The sequence below is a fragment of the Trichosurus vulpecula genome, chromosome 1 (genome assembly GCF_011100635.1).
Source record: "Trichosurus vulpecula isolate mTriVul1 chromosome 1, mTriVul1.pri, whole genome shotgun sequence".
Taxonomy (NCBI): domain Eukaryota; kingdom Metazoa; phylum Chordata; class Mammalia; order Diprotodontia; family Phalangeridae; genus Trichosurus; species Trichosurus vulpecula.
Genome location: NC_050573.1, coordinates 519,442,299 through 519,466,766, shown reverse-complemented (window position 1 = coordinate 519,466,766; position 24,468 = coordinate 519,442,299). Strand labels below are relative to the sequence as shown.

The 24,468-nt window shown below is 38.1% G+C and overlaps 1 protein-coding gene across 1 annotated transcript in view; it reads right to left on the bottom strand.

Moving 5' to 3' along the window:
* PCSK5 (proprotein convertase subtilisin/kexin type 5) overlaps window positions 1-24,468 on the bottom strand; it is a 618,746-nt gene that overhangs the window by 420,419 nt on the left and 173,859 nt on the right. Inside the window, 1 exon segment of the mRNA XM_036741047.1 lies at window positions 19,209-19,285. Within this exon segment, the coding sequence (XP_036596942.1) occupies window positions 19,209-19,285 (77 nt within the window).

The window sequence follows — 24,468 nt, the reverse complement described above, 5'->3', positions numbered from 1 at the left end:
TGCTGAGGAAACAAAGGAAGGCAAAAGACGGCGAGTCCCTGCCCTCAAAGAGCTCACAATCTAATGGGAGAAACACTGTGCAAACAAATATGTGCAAACAAGCTATTTACAAGATGGATAGGAAATAATTAACAGAGGGAAGGCCCTAGGGTTAAGAGGGGTTGGGGAAGGCTTCTTGTAGAAGACAGGATTTTAGTTGGAAATTCAAAGAAGCCAGGGAAGCCAGGAGGTGGAGACAAGGAGAGCTAGGATCACAGTTATGGGGGACAGCCAGAGAAAATGCCCAGACTGAGAAGTGGAATGTTTTGTTTGTGGAATAGCCAATATCACTAGATTGAAGAGTATATGGCACAGAGTAAGGTGTGGGAAGACTGGAAAGGTAGGAGGGAGCTAGGTTCTAAAAGACTCTGAATGCCAAACAAAGGAACTTATATTTGAACCTAGAGGCAATAGGGAGTCACTATGGTTTATTGAGTAGGAGGAGTGATTCAGGAAAATCACTTTAGTGGCTGAAGGGAGGATAGACGAGTAGGGAGAGAGGCAGGCAGACTATTGCAATTGACAGGCTTGAGGTGATGAGGGCCTGTACCAGGGTGATGGTGGTAGTGGCAGTGGCAGAGGAGAGAAGAGGGCATATTAGACAGATGTTGCAAAGGTGGAATCAACAGGCCTTGGTGACAGATTGGAAGTGGGGTCGAGAAATAATGAGGAGTCGAGGATGAAATGAGAACCTGAGAGATTGGGAGGGTGGTGATGCTCTCTAGCAGGGAAGGTAAAAGTGGGTGAGATTTTAGGGGGAAATATAACGTATTGGGTTTAAGATGTCTACTGGATTTCCAGTTCAAGATTTCTGAAAGGCAATTGGAGACGCAAGATTGGAGGTCAGCTGAGAGGTTAGGAAAGGATAGGTAGATTTGAGAATCATCAGTATAGAGATGGTAATTAAATCTATGAGAGCTGATGAGATCACCGAGTGAAGAAATATAGAGGGGGAAGAGGAAAGGTCACAGGGCAAAGATCCCAAAGGCCAGAGACCAGGTTGGAGCCAAATATAGCATGAGAAGGGAGGCACATGTTCAAGATGATCAGATGGGAGACCCCTTTCCCTTGTAAATGGTGGTGACTGGGCAGGAAAAGGCACAGAAGGAGAAGGAAGTGGAAGCTAAAGGGCAGGAGAAAGAAATCCCATCCCCCATCAACTTTCTTCTTTCTCTTCCCTCAAGGGACAGAGGCAGCAGAAGATGAGGCCTGAGGTCAAGGAAAAGGTTGCTCCCCTTTACAGGGGCAGGTAGTAGAAGGTGGAAGTTGCCTTGTGCTGGCACAGATGGAAGTCATTGCTTTGGGGGTGATGGAAGTTGACCAACCTGGTTCCTTGCCACTTTCCCACAGGGGATACGCTGGTCCCAACAGGAAGGGAAAGACAATAAGTGCTTGGTTCGAAGAAAGATTTGGCTCCTCTATGTGCCAAGAAGCTACATATAGGATGAACTGGAGATAATAGAGAAAGAACTAGAATTAAAAGGGATTAGGAAAATCTTCCTACGTAAGGTAAAATTTTAGCTGAGAGCTGAAGCCAAGAGGTAGAGATGAGGTGGGAAAGAATTCCAAGCACGGGGCATAGCCAGTGAAAATTTGTAGAATTTAGCGAAAGGATATACTTGTGTAAGGGACATCAAAGAGGCCAGTGTCACTGGATTTTTTGGGGGGGGAAAGCAATTGGGGTTAAGTGACTTGCCCAAGGTCACACAGCTAGGTTAGAGGCCAAATTTGAACCCAGGTCCTCCTGACTCCAGGGCTGCTGCTCTGTCCATTGCACCACCTAGCACCTCACTGAATTTTCTAGTAAACTGATTAGTTCTGTTGAACTTTATTCTTTATGATAAGGGATGGCTCCCTTAGAGGTGAAGGAGTGGAGGGCACAGTGGGAAATATAGGTGATATAAAAACAAAAGAGGGATGTGGTTTGCCATTTGCTTCTCCAGCTCATTTTACAGATGAGGGAACCGAGACAAATAAGGTTAAGTGACTTGACCAGGGTCACACAGCTAGTAAGTATATGTGGCTGCATTCAAACTCAGCTCTTCTTGACCTCAGGCCTGGCACTCTATCTGCTGCACCACCTAACTGTCCTATATAATTTATAGAGATCTAGAAAGGTTAAATGCCTTATCCAAGGTTACACAGATTATAAATAAGGAAGAGAATTGGTATTTGAACCTGTTTTCTGACTTTGAGTCCATTGCTCCTTATACTGTTTCTCACAAGTTTTCTCCTCCCTGGAAAGCTGATTTTCTTTCCACTATTCCAAGTCCTACCAATGTTAAAAGTCTCAACAGAAATCTTTTCTTCTTCTCCTCTTCCTAACAGCCGGAAGGGATCTCTCCCTCTTATAAACACCTATGGGTTGTTTTGCCCCTAGACCACTAATTAAGCACTTGACATTTACTACCTTAGCTCAGAATCATAGATTTAGAGCTAGAAGGAACTTTTAATGCCATTGAGTTCAACCTCCTCAATTTACAGATGAGGAAACTGAGGTTCATTGAGGTTAAGTTATGCACGCACCCAGGGTCACAAAGCTAATCAATGTCTAATGGCAGAATCTGATCTTAGGTCTTTGTGACTCCGAGTCCAGGGTCCTATCCATTGTATATTTTCAAGTATACTTATATATTTTCCCCCAACTTAATTTTAAGTTCCTGGGCTTTTAAAGGACCATGGTTAGCACTTGCTTATTTGTTGCTCCCACAGTGCCTCCTATGGGGTCCTAAACACTGCATATACTCAATGAATATTGATTGACATGATTCCCAAACTCATTAAATGGCCATTTTCAGTGCAAACAGATATTTGAGCAGATACACATTTTCTTCCATGATCCAAAGCTGCTGTGTCCCCAGGGTGTATAATTTTTCAACCAACGTTCCCTTTGAAGTAATCAAATACATGAGACATAGTAGGAGGCTCAGACAGGCATCAGAAATATTAGAAACAACTCAGTCAAATGCAGATAGCTGGAGAACTTCCTCTAGAGTTATTAAATGATAGTAATTATTCAGACTAATATATAGATTAGATAGTAATGGGTACACAATCTCATCAATATGGGTCCTGGACCTGCACCCTCTGATCCTGTGTGATCCTTTTCCATGACAATTCATAGATTCTTATATATTATTTTCCATCAATTGATTCCATCCTCTATGGAAAACCTTCCTCCAAGTCTTCTATATTCTATGAATACCAAAATAGCATTTGTTCGCCCTTGTTCTTGTTCTTCCAATGTGGCTGGGCTACTTCCTATTGCAATAAAACCATGTTTTTGTTTTTTAATCAAACATTTGCATCACTGGACTTCCTCAATATATCGTATTTGAGTTCTCATATAGATGGATATTGTCTAAGTTTTGTTGCATTCAATGGAAATTTGATGTAAGTAGATGATGCTATGGTGTAAGAATATGGTGGAAAGATTGGTTTGTAGTGAGGGTAACCTGTTTCTTAGGCTGTGCATGATGAAATTTTTTTATCATTTCTAATGCAAAAGTTATAGTTATTGATACGTTGTAGCCTACATATATGATGCCACCACTGTTCTTTGGCTCTGGACTGGCTCTGGAGTCAGAGGTCTTGAAATCCTGCCTCTGAAACTTGGCCTTAGAGGAGCTAATTCCCGTCCATAGGTCTCAGGTTCTATATATGTCAAATGAGGGGATAGGACCAGGTGGTCTCTATTATTTCTTCCTGTTTTAGATCTATGATCCAAGGTTCCTCTGACTTGGAACTTTGATAAACACTAGATATTAAAACGGTGGTGAGAAGCTGTGTGGTACAGTGGCTGAAGGACTGGCCTTCTAATCTGAAATACCCAAGTTTGAGCCCCACTTCTGGGCTATACCTAAGGACCAGTCATGCAACCTTTTAGCATCCCCCTCAGACTCTCTAAGACTATAAATTATTTGCAATTTGCCAATCTACATGAGTGGAGGGATTGTACACTGAGAGTTCTCCCTTAAACAAATTAAATCATTGGTCTGGGTATATGAAATCATATACTCCTTCTAAGAAATAGTTCAGCATTTCAAAATATTGAAGACTTAAAGTCCAATTCATCAAACTACTTTCATTCCAAAGGAGTAATAACATCAAATCTAGGAAACACAAGATTTTGGAGCTAGAAGGGACCTTAAAGATCACCTAGTCCAAAGGTTCTTAACACTTTTTATGTCTTGTACCTTCCATCTGTCAACCTGATGAAGCCTATGGAAACCTTAGAATAATGTCTTTAAAAGCATAAAATAAATTATATAGGATTACAAAGGAAATCATTTTGACTGACATAGAGATTTATCCATCCATCCATCCATCCATCCATCCACCCATCCATCCATCCGTCTGTCTGTCCATCCAGTCTGTCTGTCTACTTATCTATACATATTTTAAAGTTTATGGACCCCAGCTTCATCTAATGAGTCCAATCCATTCACTTTACAGATGAGGAAAACAAGACCCAGAGTGGCTAAATGGCTTGCCCAAGGTCACACAGCACAACAATATTACTACCTATGTGGTAGATGATCTCTAAGTTCTCTTCCATCTCTAAATCCTACGATGAGAGGAAAAAGCCAGGATTCAAACCTGGGTTTTATGACTCCTAATTTAAAGACCTTTCCACAATACCACATTACATCTGGACACAAACAAACATTCTTAAATAGTTTGTGGTATCACAGCAAGACTGGGCTCTCTCTAATTGAAATTGTGTTGTTCTGTTGTGTCCAATTCTTAGCGATCTCATTTGGGGTTTTCTTGGCAAGGATGTTGGAGTGGTTTGCTGTTTCCTTTTCCAGCTCATTTTATATATAAGGAAAGTGAGGCAAAAAGGGTGAAGTGACTTGCCCAGAGTCAGACAGTTAAGTGTCTGAGGTCAGATTTGAACTCATGAAGACGCATTCATTTAAATCCTATTCATTCTTCAAAGTGCAGGTAAAATCCCTCCTCTTCCATGACTGACTCTCCCAGTCCTATGAATTTATTCCATTTATTTTACATGTCACCCGACTGTCACTTACTGATAAACTGCCTCTTGCTATAGCTCCTAGTGCCTTGCATTGTTATTTAACACTCAAACCACTATTTAACTTTCATGTCTTGTCTCTCTAACTTGATTTTCACAACCATACAAACTGGGGAGAATGAAAGGAAGTATAAAGAAGAACACATCTAAAACCCTCATTTTATCCATTGGTTAAAAATTCTTAAAACTCATGGAATATTAAGAGTTGGACGTGATCCCAGTCACCAACCTGATACATGAATTCTTTCTACCACGTTTTCCTCCACTAATCCTTGATTTAAAAAAAAAAACTACCAAAAAATGAAGATACTTAGACACTTTGTATTTCAAAATCTGCGCTTGAAGGCATTGATGATGTCTTGTAACAACATCTGGCCCTTTTTTTTTCATCTCTCAAGTAAGGCCTATTACTACTGGCCCTGGTGAACCCACAGTCCAAGGAATAAGCAAATTGAGATTTTTTTTGACCAAGGGCTAGCCTAACCTACATAATAAGCCATTAAGGACTGCAAAGCTATCCATAGATAAGCAAAGAAAATAATTTGTGTTTATTAAAATTTTAAAATTACTGTGATTATAATCACAGTAATATCTTTCCAAATCCCAGCAACACATAGAATTTATACATATATAAAAAGCTTTAATTATTTAACATTCCTCATCCACTAAAAAGACAATATAAAGACTATTGTATGTGATAAAGTAACTGGATTAGCAAATATTTATTTGGACTATTTTTGATGTTTTATTAAAAAACTAAGACTGGAAAAATCTATGTTCTAGAAAACAACGACAAAGTAAGACATAAATGGAAGGTATTGTAATTTATTAGCTAAAGCCATACGTACGTATGTGAGTGTATATATACATTTATATATATCTATATGTATATATATATGTGTGTATATATGGGCATATACATACACATGTACACACATATTGTATATCAACAGCTAGCTAGCTATTCTAATATATAATGTAGATAATAATCATTAATCACATAATACTAATTATTAGTATTATTCTAATAGGAAACAAAGGCCCAGGAAAGTTTAATGACTTGACCAAGCTGACACAGCTTATTCATGATCAGTCAATCAGTAAATATTGATTAAGTGCTCACTTGGTGCCAGGTACTGTGCTGAACTTTGCAGATAAAAAGAAAGGCAAAAAGAGTCCTTTCCCTCAATGAGCTTGCATTCTAATCCAGGAGCCAAAACGTAATGAGAGATATCCAAGATATATAACCTAGAGGGAAAGACCCTAACTGGAAGTGCCAGAGGCAGAATTTTTACCCAAGTCTTCCTGACCTCAAGCCCATAACACTATCCACCATACCATAATGTCTCTCACATATTTATATTTATACAACTATACACATTTGTTCTGAAAAAGAAAGAGCATTCTCACTCTATTCTAAGACAAGAAGAGAATGATTCTAGGGGGCAAAGTCATTTGTTCTTGATTTCAGCCAGGCTGAATTAACCATTAGGTCGTTAACCCCTGGAATTGAAATAAGCATTGTAATGGGAATTCTGGCAGCAACTCTTCTAATAAAAGTAGAATGAGGAAATGAGATGAAGAGAAAGTGGAATGAATTGATCACCCAAAAAAATCTCATGTAGAAACATAAAATATGAAAGAAGGAACATTCAGATCCTGTGTAATGGCCTAATAGAATAATTCCTCAGTCTTATATTGGAGCATCAAAGACTTCCATAGTCAAGCATGCATGAAGGCACCTACTGATGAACCTCTGAAAGGAGATTTATTTTCCCTCTCCTACCACCTTGGAATGTGGTTGTGGGGAATACTATCGGTGTCAATCCTTACAGTGAAGAAAAGTTACACGTTTCTTTTTAAGCAGTTAACTTATGACCCTAACCTAACAAGGGATACTTTAAGAATTTTATATTAGAAAATTCATTCATTCTTCATCTGAATCAGCAAATCAAATCCACAAACATGCATCGATAATCACTAGAAACTTGATAAATGGGAGCATAAACTGAGAAACATGGAAATTGAAGTAAAAATGGCCAGAGGCAGTCTATCTGAAATAAGGCTTCAGTAATTCCTGGGAAAGCTTTGGACCAAATCCTCTTATTAGTCATGAACTGGAGCTCCTCACTTACTATGGCAACATTTTTCCAAGCCATCCACACACAGCTTGGCACGTAGTAGGTATTTATTAAGAACTTGTTGATTGCTTGCCTGGCCCAGTGGAGAATTCAGTCACGGGTGTTTAATACTGCTGAAGCAAAGAAAACCTAAAGATATTAAAGACATTGGCAAATTTTAAACATCCATTGTTTTACAACTGTTTTCCTTATCCAACTGGCCAGATGTCTCAGTGGATAGAGCACTGGGCCTGAGGTCAAGAAGGTCTGAGTTCAAATCCACCTTCAGACATTTATTAGCTGGGTGACCCCAGGGAAATCACTTAACATCTGTTTGCCTTAATCCACTGAAAAGGGAAATAGAAAGCCACTCCAGTAACTTTGCCAAGAAAACCTCATGAACAATATGATCCACAAGGTCACAAGAGTCGGACACAACTGAATGACAACAATAGCTCTCATTTATCCACATCCATACATCTATTCATATATCTCTCGACTGATCCTATCACACACCCACTGTGCTTAGGAAAATGTTGCTATAATAAATGAGGTGCTCCAGTTCATGATTCTTAAATTCTGATTCATTTGAGAAGAAAAACAATGAGAAATTCTGACTCTCCATTAAATGAAGGTCACAACAGGAAATGCCAAATGTTAACCAACGTACACTGGTAATGAATAACTGATTTAATATGGCGCAGTGGACAGAGCACCGGGCTTGACACTAGGAAGGCTGATCTTCCTGAATTCAAATCTGGACTCAGACACTTACTAGCTATGTAACCCTGGGTAAGTCACTTATTCAACAACAACAAAACTTAGCCATGAGGTAAACAGGATGGTCTACAGTTAGGATTGGGGCAAATGACAGAGGCAGGTGTACTTTTTCCTCTTTTGTGTACTTATCCATCAGCATTTAAAGCTAAACCTTGTCAAGAAAGTAGAAGAGTAAAGAGTGTAGAGTAACTTGGGAAATACAGAAAACAGGCAACTGAAAGAGGGGATCACATAGTGAAGAGAAAGTAAGTGTGTAGTGGAGAACCTGCAAGAACTTAGGGTAAAGGATATCAACCCTAAGAAGTGGCATGGAATTTCTGAAACAGTCTATTAATCAACACCAAGTTGTCTATTTGCAATGTAAGCAAGGTGTTCTTATGGAAAAAGCACTGGACGATGAGTCAGGAGACCTGGTGTTTTACTAGCTCTGCCATGAACCAGCTGGAAAACCTTGAACGAGTCTTTTTGTTTTTTGTTTTTGTTTTTCCTTCTGTGGACTTCAGTTTCTTCCTCTCTAAACATGGACAACTGAATAGATGATTTCTAAGGGTCATTCCATCTCCCAACGCTACTACTCAAATGCTTTTACCACTATATAGAGATTTGTGTGAGGGTTCATGGGTATTTAAAAGGACACAGTAAGTTAATGGATAAAGCAAGGGGTATCATTTTTCTGAAACTGACGAAACAGTAGCCTGAAACGAAGCGATTGAACAGAACCCACAATATAAGCCTAAAGGTACTAAATTTCTATTCCAGTGAAGACTGCTGGACAACTCAGGAGCAGACAATTCCTCCCTAATACGCCCAGCTAAAATTTTAAATACTTGTGATACACCCATTGCAAAAGGTTTCTAAAGTCAATGACATCTCACCAATGTCGAGAAGTTTATCCCCTAGGGAATATAATAACTTCCCCAGGGAAGAAGGGAACAGATTCTATTATTCTTATCTTCTCACCTCAGGCTAAGTTTAATATTTGGCTCCGGCAGGGGAATCTTTCTTATGTAGTCTCCAGTTCCTACATTATTTTTCATGGCACTCAGGTTCTTGGAATTATTCCAAAAGAGCAGGAGTCAACCTTACAATTCTGGGAAAAAGTCTAGCAGCACACTCGGCTAACCTCCAGTCTCGTCAACATTCCCCCAAAGGAAGTCATACAAAATTGGAAAGTTAGTCTTTCTTCCCTCCCTAACATGTGATACTACCTGCTCTCTGAGAAAAAAGAGGGGATTAATATATAAAATATGAAACATAATAGAAAAATAGGAGAAATAATAATTTGATGATAACATATTGCAATTATAAAATATTACACTTTTCCAACTACATGAGCAACAATTGAATTATTTCCTTTGCTTACATAGTAGCCTGCATTGAAGTGATGGAGCAGAGACCATACTTCATGCCCAAAGGTACTAAATCTTTTCCAGAGAAAACCCACCAGACAACTCAAGAACAGACAATTCCCTTTCCAGTGTGCCCAGCTGAAATTTCCAAATAGTTGTAATGTATTTACTGTAAAGAGTTTCTGTTTTCCTCCAAAGACATCTCACCAATGTAGGGAAGTTTGTACTCTAAGGAATATAACTTCCTTTAATAAAGAGGGAAGTAAAGACCAATCAAGATGAAAGCCATAGAAAGAGAATCCCACTTAAATAATTACCTTTGTCATATCCAGTTTGTCATAATAATTCTAAGTGGTACAGGGGATAGAATGTGGGACCAGAATTTGAAACTCAAGAACACGTAAAACTAAGTGTTGTAAGCTAAAAATAAAAAATCTAATTAAAAAAATAAAAATAAAAAAATAACGTGGGATCAGGAGTCAAGTTCAAATCTGACCTTAGACATTTACTAGCTGTGTGACCCTACACAATTAATTTCACCTGTATCTATTTCATTTTCCTCATCTATAAGATGAAGCTAATAACAGTACTTAGGTCCCAGACTAGTTGTGAGGATAAAATGTGATAATATTTGTAAAGTGCTTTGCAAATCTTAAAGTTTAATATAAATTCAGGCTATTATTATTATTAAACAAAATCTATTTGTTCACATTCTGACTGTCAGCATATATTAGCAATTCTTTGCTCATTTGGCTACCACACATTATTTAGAATTTCAAAAACTGCCTGCAGCAATCAAACTTAATGATGAAGATGTTTCACAGTGACCCAAAAAAAGAGTCAGAAACAGTATTACATCAAAAGATCTGTTTTCTCATCCTTGTGGGCACTCCCTATGAAAGAGGGAAAGAGAAAGACAACCTGGTATAGAACACTGGACTTACAATCAGGTAGACCTGGGTTGGAATGTTGTCTCAGATGCTTACTATGTGACCCCGGGCTCATCACTCTCTGACCCTCAGTTTCCTCATTGGTAAAATGAGATGGGACCCATCTGACAGGGTTGTAAGTGACATGCAAAGGAGATAATGTATGTATAGTGTTTTGTGAATCTTAAATCACTACCTCTGAGGGCTGTTATTATTCCTCAGATCACAACTGTACGACACACTGACAGACGTCTCATTATTATGGCCAAACGGTCATCACTTAGCAACCAACTTTCTAGTGATCATCCTCTAGAAATTTTGAGAGTCTGATCTTGACAATTTAAGAGACCAGTGTGGATCCTTTCCGAAATGTTCCCCATTGGGGAACTCCCTGTTCCCCAACCTCTCCAGGTGAAGCAGGCTTCAGCTCCTTGCCCCTCTCACACAAACAGTTAGTGACCAAGCTGAGTACAGGATTCAAATCTCTTGACTCCTGGTCTAGTGTGCAGTCTTTGCAGGCTTCCTGTGAGCCATGACTGTTTTGGAGGGAAGAAGCCATCCTCTTCTGCAGAACATCAGACTGTGCAGAAATCTTGCTCTCTCACATTTATGCCAGGCTGCAAATACACCATATAACTCTTAATTATTTTATGTAAATGAACAAAGAAACCACACAGTACAGTCTTGCAGTACAGTAAAGCAATAGATCTTGATGGTTTAATGGTTCCTTTTGCTAAAAGGTAATTTTGGAACTTATTAAAATGATATTTTGCCTGCAGGGACTTAGAAACTATGAGGGCATCTTTTATTTAGCATGGTCCTGTGCTTTCATTAATGGATGGAACTTCCAGTGGGGAAAATCCCTCTACCTGTGAAGATCAGAGACTCCTCCATAACAATATAGTTTTGGTGAAATGTCTGGGAGCACTGAGAAGCTGTTAGCTTCTCAGTGCTCCCAGACATTTCACCAAAACTATATAGAGATTTAAGGTTTGCAAAGCACTCTGCAAACATTGTCTCATTTTATCCTCTTAATAACCCTGTGGGGGTAGAGGCTATTATCATTAACATTTTACAGATAAGGAAATAGGCATACAAAGGTTAAGTGACTTGCTCAAGATCACATGATTAAGAAGTGTCTGAGGCTAGATTTGAATTCAAGTCTTCCTGACTTCAAGTCCAGCTTGCCCTATGTAAACATAGGCTATCAGAGAAATGTCTTTACCCCTGTGGACAAAGGATTAATAAACTCCCAAATCGACAAAGGCAAGAGAAGAAGGAAAAGTCCTCCAGATTCCGCTGACAGAATCATTAGCCCCAGAATAATTGAGAACTAGATTATTATTATCTGTACTTCAAAAAGAAAGGGGGAGGAAATCTAAAGAAATTTATGGTCGAAGGAAATTCTTACACAGATTCAGTTTTCATTTGTGAAATGCACACCCATCCAGACAATGCTTGCCCATCTCAAATCCTTTCTCTGGAGGAGTCCACCATCTACTTCCAATTTTGGACAGGCAGGGAGATCAACATGCAAACCTTTGAAGTGAATTCTCAGTCATAAAGCTCCCAAACTCAGATTCAGTACAAACAGAACAACCTCTTGGGTTTCAAATTTTCTCTTTAATAAAAATGCAGAATTAATGGGAACTGAATTCAATATACTACAATAAAAAGCCAAGTGAATAATGCTAATTCTTTAAAGTGATTACAACATGAGGGCCTAAAGTAGGGCTATTCTGTGTATCCTATAATTTAAATTTGTACAAAATTTGTCATCAAGTTTTTTAAAGCATAATAATCTATATTTCTTCCATGAATATCACTCCAAGTTTATTATTATCATTAATAGGTGGCATTTATTTAGCACTTCAAAGTTTACCAAAGGCTTTTCATAAACATTGAGAATCCTTACAATGCTACTACTTCATATTACAGGTAATATTATCCCCTTTTGAACAGATGAGGAAACTGAGTCTCAGAAAAGGTGATTTGTCCAGGATCATACACCTAGTAAATATCAGAGGCAGGATTTGAATGTGGCTTTTCCTAAATCCAAGGCCAGGATACCGTACCCTATGTTATTCAGTCTTTCATGTTTGCCCACAAAGAGAGACAGATTATATTTCACGACTGCCTGTTTGTTACCCACAAAGCCATCTGTGTTCACAAATGTTGAGGTTATAAAAAAAAACATTACAGGCAAATGTAGACAACTGATTTCTGAAACCCAATCTAAGGTGAAGTATGAATTTCTTTGACAGTGTTAGACCATTTTACTGCAGGCTGAATTTATCCAAACCCATTTGGTTAAATTCTTGGCATCAAGGAATGAAGCTCTACCTATTTGGACGGTAGTTCTCAGTATGGTCTGGCTCTCTAACATTGTTAAAATAGCTCCTTTGTAATGATAAACAGGACAGAAAACACTTACTATATTCAGTTGCTTTGCCTGGGAACACTTTCTCCATATAACTTTTGTAGCTGGCTATAGAGAGAATGGGAAGGCCGCACCGAAGCATAAGTCCCCTCATTTAGACTTTGGTTTCTACATGGCTAGAGTTTGAAAACCAAAAATTATATTATTTGAAAGGAGACCAAAAATACCAGTATCACTGCACCAATATCAGGAAATGGAAACAAAATATAAGATGAAAAATCCACTCTTTTTGGAAAATTAATCTTTAATCTGTGGGTTGATTTATTTTTAAAAGTAATTAGATGCTGGCATCCATCACACATACGTACACAAATGACTATGTGGTATCATACCCCACTCAATATGTTGCTTTGACTTTTAAGAGGCAAGGACTTTCAATCAGATGCATCCTAGGGAAGGGATGATCTAACCCAGCCATCAATAATTCATTTATCAGAAATAGAAGTCGTGGTATGAAATGCCAGGAGATTGTTTCATTTGCAAGGAGGCATTTTCTATTTTAAACCAAGAACAATTCAGTCAGCTTTACTTGGCAGGCTGATGTAAGTGGGAGAAGTGCTAAATGTGAGGCCAGGGCTTTATGGTCCTCTCTAAGAAGGCTATTTCTCCAATATCAATTATTCAAGTCTGACATGACATGCCACCATTCAGGAACTAGCACAAACCATGAGAAAGGGATTTTTATAACTTTTGCAAATGAAAGGTCTTTTGTTCACGTCAAAGAGTCAATGTAAATAGAAGCATTTAGATGAAAGGGGTTATTTTCATAAAAGTTTGGGGGGATGGTAGTTTGCCCTATCCTTGGAAAACTTTCAAGGTGTCTGTGCCCATTCCACTGGCTCTTAAGGGACCACTCCCCAGTTCACACGAGATCACAGATTTAGAGTTGGTAAAGGCATTTGAGTCAGACCCTTGGTCAATAAGCACTTACTATGTGCCAGACGCTGTTCCAAAAACCAGGGGATATAAACAAATGCAAAAGGAGTCCCTCTTCTCTAAGAATATACTTTCCAAACCTTTCCATTACACTGGAGAGACACTATGTAAATAATGAGGTGCCCACAACTCATAGAGAGAGTAAATGGGAGGAAATGTCATAGGTGAAGGCACTAGCAGCTGGTTAGGTGAGGCAAGGAGCATCTTCAATAGATGGTGGGATTTTAGCTGATTCTCGAAGGAAACCAGGGGAAGGAAGAGATGAAGGTGATCAGGCAGAGCATTCTGGCATGCAGGACAGCCAGCTCAAAAGACAAGGATGGGAGATGTTTGAGGAACATTACATAGACCAGCGTAGTTGGATCATAGAGTAAATGGAAAGGATCCAAGGGAAACAACATCATTTAGTCCAATCACCTAGGTGGATGGATCCACCTAAGGAGGAGTCCCATCACCAGCTAGGTGGATAGAGTGGGAGGGCCTGAAGTCAGGAAGACCTGAGTTCAAATCCAGATTCAGACACTTACTTGCTGTGCTACTCTGGGCAAGTTAGTTTCCTCATCTATAAAAATGAGCTGGAGAGGAAAATGGCAAACCACTTCAGTATCTGTGCCAAGAAAATCTCAAATGGGGTCACAAAGAGTGTTCACAACTGAACAACAATCCAATCCCTTCATTTAACACATTAAAAAAACTGAGACACAGAAAAAGTTAGGTGACTTAGGATCCGTGATCTCAAGTTGGAAATGACTTCAGAAGCCATCTAGTAAAATCCCTTCCACCTACAGATTGGGAAACTGAGGTACATGGGGATTAAAGGAATTCTCCAAGGTCACATAGATGTTACATTTGAAAGGGACTTCTGACCCCTGAATTGGTGTTCCTTTCACTCAACTGGATGGCATCTGAGGTCCCTTCCATCTCTGATCTTCTGATGTTAACATTGAATAGGTAGTAAATGAAAGCACCAGAATCTAGAAACCATCCTCTGCCTTCAACTCCAGTGACCTTTTCACTATGGCATACTAGCCCACAACTAAGAAAGTGTGTTCTAAGTACACTGAAGAGTACTAAAGGGAAGAGTGATATCCTTCCGGTCCTGGCCCATGTTAAAAATCCTTTGCTACCACTATCTTACATTGTTGTTTTTGGTCCTTCGTTCTCAGAAGAGGACCATGACATCAGGGAGGTGATGCCATGACATGCAAGTGAATTGGACTTAAGTGAGGGAGGGCAGTGCAGAGTCACCAGCCTCACCTTCTCCTCCGGAGCCATCTGGGTCCAGTGGCCAGATATGGCTCAGGATGAGTGGAGATGGCCCTGGATACTTATATCAAGTTGATGAACACAGAAAGAGAGGAAAACACCATTTTTTAAAAGATAACACAACCTAAGTGACCTTGGATAAGACACTTAGCCCCCCTACATCAAGGTTTTCTCATCTTTAAAATGAGAGGACTGTACTGCATGGCCTCTGGTGTCCCTCTCAGCTCTAAATCTATGATTTATCATATGATCTACTCAAAGGGAGGCTGGAGCCAGGAGTTACACCTCAGAGCTTTGCAAATGCTACAAATCATTGTGTGAGTCACTGTTTCATTGACTATCTAGACTTAAGGAAATGTTAATAATCCATATTAAACTTAAAAGTGTGTCATGTGTACAGAAAGCTGGTTGTTAAACTTTTACCAGCACACTTCTGTATATATTCCTGAAATATTCCAATTTATAGTACTTGTCCCTTAAAGCAGAGGTTACATCTGTCTGTCCTAATACATTGGTCCTAACTCTAAACTTGAATAGAATAATTTCAATAAACCTAAATAGAAAAAGGAAAAAAATGTACCCAAATATTGAGTTCTTTGTTATAAAATATTTAAACCTGATGTTTAATAAGCTATAGTTAGATATGAAAATAAACATACCTATAGGTTTACTGTTTTATATTCATTCAGTGGACTCCTATAAACTGAAGCAGTTTTTAACCTAAGTGTCTGAAATCAAGCTGGGGCTCAGCACAGATAAGATTAATCAGCACCATTAAGAAAGAAAGAAAAACATGATGTCTTGGAAAGCAGGATGACTTCATCCACAGCTGATTGCCTTCTTCTCCTCAGCAGAGAAAAAGAAATTCTATTGCAGCATCCTACCGATGAAACGTTCTCTATTTCACTGCCAGTGTATGCCAGCCCAAGCACTGTTAGAACTCTTTACACCCCACAGTAAACAAGCCCACACTGCAATCATGAGACTGGGCACCAACTTTCTGAACAGATGGGGGGGTGGAGGGTGGAATGGGGCAGGCAGGCCACTGTGAAATAGAGCTAGCAGGAAATGGGTGGCTTTTTTCTGTTCAAAGGCACTGGAAAGACTGTGAGAGGCAAAATCACAGGTTCAAAAGACCATTTGCAAAACACAACTGAAGCCATAACTCAAATACAATGTGTGTATTGTAGATGCAGCCATCTGTCAGCCACCCCCTTCCACAGCAATGATCACCAATCCTTTCATTTGTCAACGTTAAAGAGGTAACAATGCATAGACTCTGGCACGAAGGCTCCAGAACCAACTGATCATCTGGGTCTACCTACTTCTTTCCTTCAGTGCTCCTGGACTCTATGACCTGTTTTCTATATATTCTTTGGAGCTTTCCCCTACTCCTCTGGTCAGTAAGATCTGAGTTCAGGTTCTGTTAATGACACGTATTTTCTCCATGACTAGTAAGGACAAATCATTTGATCTCTCAGTGCTCCTTGGCAAATTTTTTAATATGCTATGTTATACAGGATTTGCTCATCTACATCTCTGGAGGGAATTTCCATGCCAGGAATTCCCTAAACCAAGAAAATCACAGGTTCAAAAAGCAACAGCAGCAGCAAAAACAGCAACACACATATTCCTTTGGACCATTGTTCAAAATGACTTGAAAATAAGGTGTTCCAAGTTGGTCTCTCCTAGGCAGCTAGAGCACTGAGTCTGGAAGATCTGAGTTCAAATCCAAACTTAGACACTTACTAGCTGTGTGACCCTGGGCAAGTCACTTAACCTCTGTTTGCCTGAGTTTCCTCAGCTGTAAAGTGAGAATAGTAATAGCATCTACTTCCTAGGATTGTTGGAAGGATCAAATAAGATAAAATATGTAAAATGCTTCATGTACTACCTGGCATCCAGTAGGCTCTTAATAAATGTTTTTTTTTCCTTCCTTCCTAATAAGCCCTGAGTTAATGCATTCTAGATTTTCTTTTCCTTACCAAACAACCACCAATGACATAAGGCTTGCCCAATAGATCTACCATATTGAAATTTAACAGGTCTTGCTTATTTATTGAAAGTTTCCCACACTTTTCTCCAAAGAGAGTGTACAAAATAGATTTAGATAAAATTAGAAAGTACTGCCACCCCGCCCCCCACCCTTCACCCCATGTGTGTGTCTGTAGCTGCCTTAAAGCATTGTAAATTAGGTAGTCGGGGTTCAGCCTTTCATTTAGGCCCTTGTTTGTGTTGCTTCAGGAAAGTTCTAGAAACTTCTATTTCCATTACTTTGCATATTAGCCCTTTCACCAGTGACATATGATCGGTAACGCTCATTTGGCTGCTATTGTCAAAAATCGTAAGAAAGTTTTCTACAACCATTTTGCTTTGGCTCTCGGTGAAAAGTAAGATAAACCTTATGGATGTACACAATTCCTGAAGTAATATGGCTTCATTCAAAGTTATTGGACTAGTGCATGTCTACTAGCTAAATTTTCTGTAAAGAAAAGGCAAGTATTATTCATATTCACTACATGAGATGGAATATTTAAAAGGATGTAAATAGGATGCATAAACCATTTCTGCTACTGCTTCCAACATTCTGAAACAAGACATAGATACTTAAAATCCAAATGAGAAAGCCTAGAGCAGAATGTAACAGCCCCATACAAAAATTCATAATGGTAAAAACCAAAAAGAAATTCAATAAAACAAAAGAAACCTTTGTTCTGAAGTTATTATAGTGAATATGAAGACTCCTTGAACATATATACAGTTCAAATTAGATTAGAATGTAAGCTCCTTGAGGGAGAGATTCTTTCACTCTTTCCTTTTGTAGTCGCAATGCCTACCATGGTGTCTAGCACGCAAAAGACAACTGATAAATGCTCGTTAATTGCTGTATTATTTTACACAAAAATTAACCAAAAATAAATGACAAAATCAAAAGCAATAAAACAAAAACAAAAAATATCTTAAGATTATCAGCAAAATGACCCTTCATTTTTCTTTCCCTTTTAGTATAGTTATTTAACTAACAAGAAAAGGCATAGGAAAGGAGCAGGGTTTCTAGGACAGAGACTAGGTGGGCAGCAAAAGTTCTATGTTTGAGAACTTCGCATTGGTCTTGGGCATTTCATGAATTCCAGTGACTGATATCAGGTAGAACCTCAGCCCATTGTCATTCTGGTACAGAAGAAAGAACAATGACTTTGCAGGACCTCTGTCACACATTACCTGTGTGACCTGGAGTAAATAAATCCTGAATCTCCCTGGGATTCAAGAATGTCCTTCATTTGTAAAATGAGAGTTGAACTAGCTCATGTCTGACGTCACTTCCATCTCTAAATCTATGGTCCTATGAATCAAATACAATGGGAGAAGACCATAGTATAGTGGGGAACAGAAAGAGAACAGAAAAAAAAAAATCTTTAAAAAATAAGTAAGGCCTATAGGAGTGGGCCAATAAATAATCTGCTCTAATTCCTAAAACTACCAAACTGTCATTTTGGGTCCTGTAAAAGTATCCTACTTGGCTTGGGTTGCTGTCTTCTTCAGCTGCATAGCTATATAGTAACTCTGCATTGTGGCCACTCTGGCATAGGATGTGAAGGCTAGTGGTCAGTCAAGATATAGGATTGATTGTTATTGTTCTAAGACTGGGTTGAGTTGGAGGGGAGATGAGGGTGGGAATGAAACTGTGATTTCATTGGTTTAGAGAATATCCAATGTGGAATCTCTATCAGTAGAGAGCAGAGAATTGTTTTCAACTTACAGTAGTCTTAGAGTAGGAATTCTTAATTTGTGTGTGTGTGTGTGTGTGTATGTGTGTGTGTGATGAACCTCACCCCTTGGGCAGTCTGGTGAAACCTGTTGACTCCTCAGAATGATTCTTTTAAATGTATAAAATGGAATATAGGTGAAATCAATTATAGTGAGATAAAGATGTAATTTTTTTTCCCATCCAAGTTCATGGACTGCATGATCTACCTCTTTGGACCCCGGGAGGTCCAAGGACCCAGGTTAAGAGGAGCAGTTTTACAGAGGTTAAGTAATTCTACGGCATCTCTCTACCCAAAGAAAAGGCTTATATTCCAAAGGCCCATGATCATGGTGTTGGAGACAAGGCTTAAAGCCAGGCTTCCTAATGCCAAGACCAGCCCCCTATCAACTATGCCAATCTGCCTTTCTAAGATGAAGATAAGCTATTGTTTATTTCAAAAGCTCCCCATGAAAATACTTTCCATAGAATGAGCAGAAAGGCAAAGTTCTACTTGAAGCAGGCAAATGTCAGACACACCAAGTCACCCTGCACTCGGGCCTTACTTGTTCTCGTTGCTGGCATCATAACGAGGCATTGGATCGAAATCATTCCCATTCACATCAAAACTTGCTTGAGAGTCCTGTAACCAAAAGATGAGAAAGAAAGAAAGAAAAAGAAAGATGGGAACTCATTAATTATCCATTAATTCCTGAGATTCATGCATTCTTTAACAAGATCCTACAAGTGAGTAATTAGGTTAACTAACATTCTCGTGGTTGAGTGATGACAGAGCGTTTTAGGAAAGGGTAGTTAATTCAGTAACAATCAGCAAATCAGCATTCTTGATTTCCCCTTGTACAGGGAGGAGGAACCCCATATAGGCAGCTGGAAAAGATATGAACAAGTACAAAACTGGAACTGCTTAACTATTTTAAATGGCTTTTAGAAAAATCCAGTGACTCTCCTCTCCTTAGAAATCAACCTAGCAATGCAAGGTTCCAAGACAATTCCAAAAGACTCATGATGGAAAATGCTGTCCACATCCAGAGAAAGAATCATGGAGTCTGAATGCAGATTGAAGCAAACTACTTCCTCACTCTTTTTTGTTTTGTTTCTTCTTTCTTGTGGTTCATTCCACTGATTATAATTCTTTGCAACATGACTAATGTGAAAATATGTTTAATGTGAAAGTACATGTAGAGCCTATATTGAATTGCATGCTGTCTTGGAAGGGGGAGAGGTGGGAAGGAGAAGGAGGGGGAGAAAATTTGGAACTCAAAAGCTTGTGGAACTGAATGTTGTAAACTAAAAATAAATTAATGAATTTAAAAGGAAAAAAGTGAATGATGAAAACTAAAAATAAATTAAAAAAATAAAAAGTGTGAAATACCAAAAGAAAAGAGAAAGAAATCAATGTAGTCTTTTGCGTGCTATCTCAATATCCCCAAATTTAGATATTTACCATTGCTTTTGTCTATGTATTCCATTCTTACCAGCAAGTCCTTTTTACATCACAAGTTGCTTCCTTCTGACAGGTCACTAAAGTTTCAATAGTTCCAGCTTGGTAAAACCCTACCTTTTCAATGTAGTCTTCCTTCTCAAACAAGAAACAAAGATAAGTTCTTATTGATGGTCTTCCAACTCTCAATATCCTTATCTCACTCTCTGAGGTCAGAAACTCTGTCTTATCTAAAGTCTGTAGTGCCCCCAAGGCCTAGATCAGTTCTCTCAACACAGTAACTGCTCAACAAATGTCTGTTGAATTGAACTAAGCATGCGATTCACTCAACATATTGCAAAGGCTAAAAAAATAAAACATAAGGGATGTGCCAAATAAAGATCACCTATAAATATCAGTTAGGTCCCCTTACAACCAGTACTTAGCAGAATTTATTAACCTAGTTCCAAATATCACAATGCTTTAAAAGTAAGAAAAGTAATACTTTAAGGTGAGAAAATAATTTCCACTTTGAAATCATTTATAATAGCAGCTCTTTTTGTGTTGGCAAAGAATGAGAAATTGAGGAGGTGCTCATCATTTGGGGAATGGGCTAAGCAATTTGTGTTATATGAATGTGATGGAACACTATAGTGGAGGAAGAAATGATGAAGGATATCGTTTGAGAGAAACTTAGAAAGATTTATGGGAGCTGATGCAGAAGGAAGTGAGCAGAACCAGGAGAACAATTTATATAATAACAACAATATTGTAAGGACAAATGACTTTAAAAGACTTGGGAGCTCTCATCAACTGGAATGACCAATCCCAATTACAGAGCACTCATGATGAAACATGTTACCCACCTCCTGACAGAGAGATGAGAGACCATGCAAATTGAAACGTATATGTGCATACAGACTCACATATACATTATATATTCACATCCACAAACATGCATAGGTGGACGATGAAATTGTGGGCTTTCTTTTTTTTTGCTTAACTATATTTTTTTGTAATGGGTTTTTTTTCTTTCTTTCTCAATGGGAAGGAGAGAAGGTGGATTTTCATTAATTAACAAAATAAAATTTAATTTTAAAATGTTTGTAATTTAGACATTACTAATTTATGTTGTCTTTACCCTGACCACCCCCCCAACACTGTCCATTAGTTTAAATTAATAAGGTAACATTATTGGTCCCATATTGCATAAGAAAGGTAAAAACAAATGCGAATTTTTTTAAATGACCAAGAATATGTTCTAAATTTAGTGAAATATGGTCACCTGGGCTTTAGAATGATTCAAGTTTCCATCACTAAAGATTTCCACTCAACATTTCTAAAAGTTATTTTAAACTTTCCTACATATTAGAATTATTTCTATATTTCTATTAAATGGTGAAAACCTGAATAATATAGAATTATATTTTACATGATTGCACATATATAACCTAAATCAAAATGATATTTTAGGGAGGTGGCAGGGGAGAGAGGGAGAAAAGTTTGAAACTCAATTTTTTTTAAAAAATGAATGTTAAAAATTACCTTTACATGTAATTGAAAAAAAAATCACTATTTAAAAAAATAAAATGTTGGTGAAAATACTTGGCTTTTTTGTTGTTATTATTATCATAATTATTGTTTCTGTCATCACCAAGGTTCTTTCTATTGAAAATAATTTCTAGCTCAAACATCCACTCCTATCCAGTCTGTGTGACTTAATCTAATTAAGATAATTAATTAATTAATGTTAAAACAAGTGACCTGTTGACATGGCAAGTCCTTGCTTTTCATGTCATCCATGTTCAAAGTCATCACCTCTAGTGATTACAGAGCTGCAAGCAATTTGCATTGTTCTGAGGGCTTCTCTCACAAGGAAAAAGAAAAGAGGGAAAAATTAAAGATACTATTCATTAGTAAGACTAAGATAAGGTCAGCTGGGAGTCAAAGTCGTATAGTATAAAGAGTGATGAACTTGGAGTCACAAGCCCTTGGACAACTCACTTTTTTTTCTTTTTTTTTTTCACATGTAAAATGATATGGGTAGTTTGATGACATCTAAGCCCCTTTCAGCTCTAGATCTATGATTCTATAATATGTGACCTTGTCCAAATGAGACAACAAGACAGAGATGGAATAAACTCTTGTCTGGAGATAAGAAACACTCCTAGGGCAAAAGGTTTAATGTCCTGGCTCTATTGTTAACAGTCTCTCCAGCTGAAAAGCACTTTCCTGAAAATATCTAGACTGAGGATCTCTTGGTCTCAGTTTCCTTACCTGTAACATGAGAGGGTTGTACTAAATGGCTTCTTGTTAAAAAGATGGAGAATAGGATGAGTATGTCTGTAGATAATTTTCTGTACTAGATTTCTGAACTAGATAATTTTCTGTCCCTTTCTTCCTCAGGGAAATTAGCTGATTTTTACCACACTCCTTGGACACTGGTCATTACTTTTCTCTCTGGTTTCAAGAAGAGGATGAGAGATCAGACCTCAGAAGGTACAACTAGGAACAATGAGATTAAGTTGTAGAAAGGCAGATAAAGACTTGGTATAAGGGAAAACACTCCAACAGAGCTACCCAAAATGGAATGGGCTGCTTTGGGAAGACTTCAAACAAAGGCTGGACGGCCATTTGTCAAGTGCATTGTAGAAGAGACTCTTTTTCAGGTACAATTTGGACTAGATGGCCACTGATGTTCCTTCTGACTCTTAGATGATATGATCTTGACCTCTGGATTGCCAATGTATCATCATAACTTACATTTACATCTACACAGAGAAATGATAGCAGAAAGACTAAGTCAAAGCTTGACATAATCCTGTCCTCAAGGAAAGAGCTAGGAAAATATCATGTCTAATTAGTTTACACATAACATAGCTTTTTCCATTCCTCTTACTCTATAAGGGTATCTTCAGTTAGGAATGGAAAAGCAAAATGAAGACAATCCCTCCTCCAAAAGCTCGTTTCTCTTTCAAACCAGAGCTCTTACACTTTAGAGTGGGATGTTGAAGGCAAAGTGTGGAATGTGATGAGAATCTTGTGCATTTGGGCACATAAAAAACACATGAAGACCAGGGATTGAAATGAATAATACCCTACATGAAAATAGGAGACAAAAATGATCTTTTTATTAAGAATCCACATGTACAAAGCAACGGGAAAAGAGAAAACAGAATGCTTATATTACTTTGGATTCACTTAGGCTGTGTAAATGGATATCAGTTTACTTGCTTCTTAATTAAAAAAAATCAAACATCCAAGTTTTATTTTTGTCCACATGACATCAAATAACCATTTTAACTGATTTTTGTTTTTTTAGTGACCTGATCATTTGGCAAAACTGGCTTAATTGAACAGTTGTTCTGATAATGTTGAGAGAAAGCACTAGAATGGTCAAGTTTCTGGGCTGGATTGCATTAGGTAATTTTAAAATCACAGACATTATCTGAAAACTTAAGTTTCTGAATTGTTTAAAGAAAACACATGAGATAAATCTAGTTATGCATGCTCAGAGAAATTATTGCATTTGAGAAACTGTACCTGATGTTCTATTCTAGTTGCTTAAATGGGTCATCCCTCAGCTGTAATAGGAATTAAAACAGGTACTCAAATCATAGGATTGGGAACAAGGCAGTAAATGAATAGAAAACAGAAAGTTAAAAAAGGAAAGTAGATGATGGGGTAGAGATGGAGAGAAGAACTGATTACGGTGCTGGCATACTTTGTATTTTCAGAAATATACAGCAAAGTAAAGATATGTCTGTCCTTGATTAGTAAGGGTTTGGAGAAAACATTCCATATTTCTATTTTTATAGCATTAATATTATAGTGTATTCATAGAGGGAGTCTCCCTATGCTGATGAAATCACAACTCTGATAAATCCATAGACATTTATGAATATCTACATATATACTCACATATGTATACACACACAGTGTGTTTGTGGTAGAGGGAGTTGATCAGGAGACTCATAATCTACTAACCCCCATCTACGCCACTCAGCCCAGTAGATGAAGTCACAGAATATAAAGGGACAGGCAACAACAACAACAAAAAACCAGAATTAGGTTTTCAGGCAAACCATAAAGAAGTCAATCAAGTTTGATGAAATAAGAGGGCAATTTTATTACTCCTTTATAAACAAAGAAGAAATCTTCAAACTTCATGCAATTAATAAGTCTGACCACTATCTCCAAAACATCGAACATATCTTTGGTGGCCCTTTAAAAAAATTTAGACACAATTGCTAAGTAGTCAATGGAGGTAGACTATGGCTCTGAGGAGTGTGACCCTTGGCAGCAGAGAAGAGAGCCAACTGTGGAGGAATAAGCCAACTCTTAAGAGGAAATCACTCTTTCCCTTTCTCCTTGCTCCTCTCCCA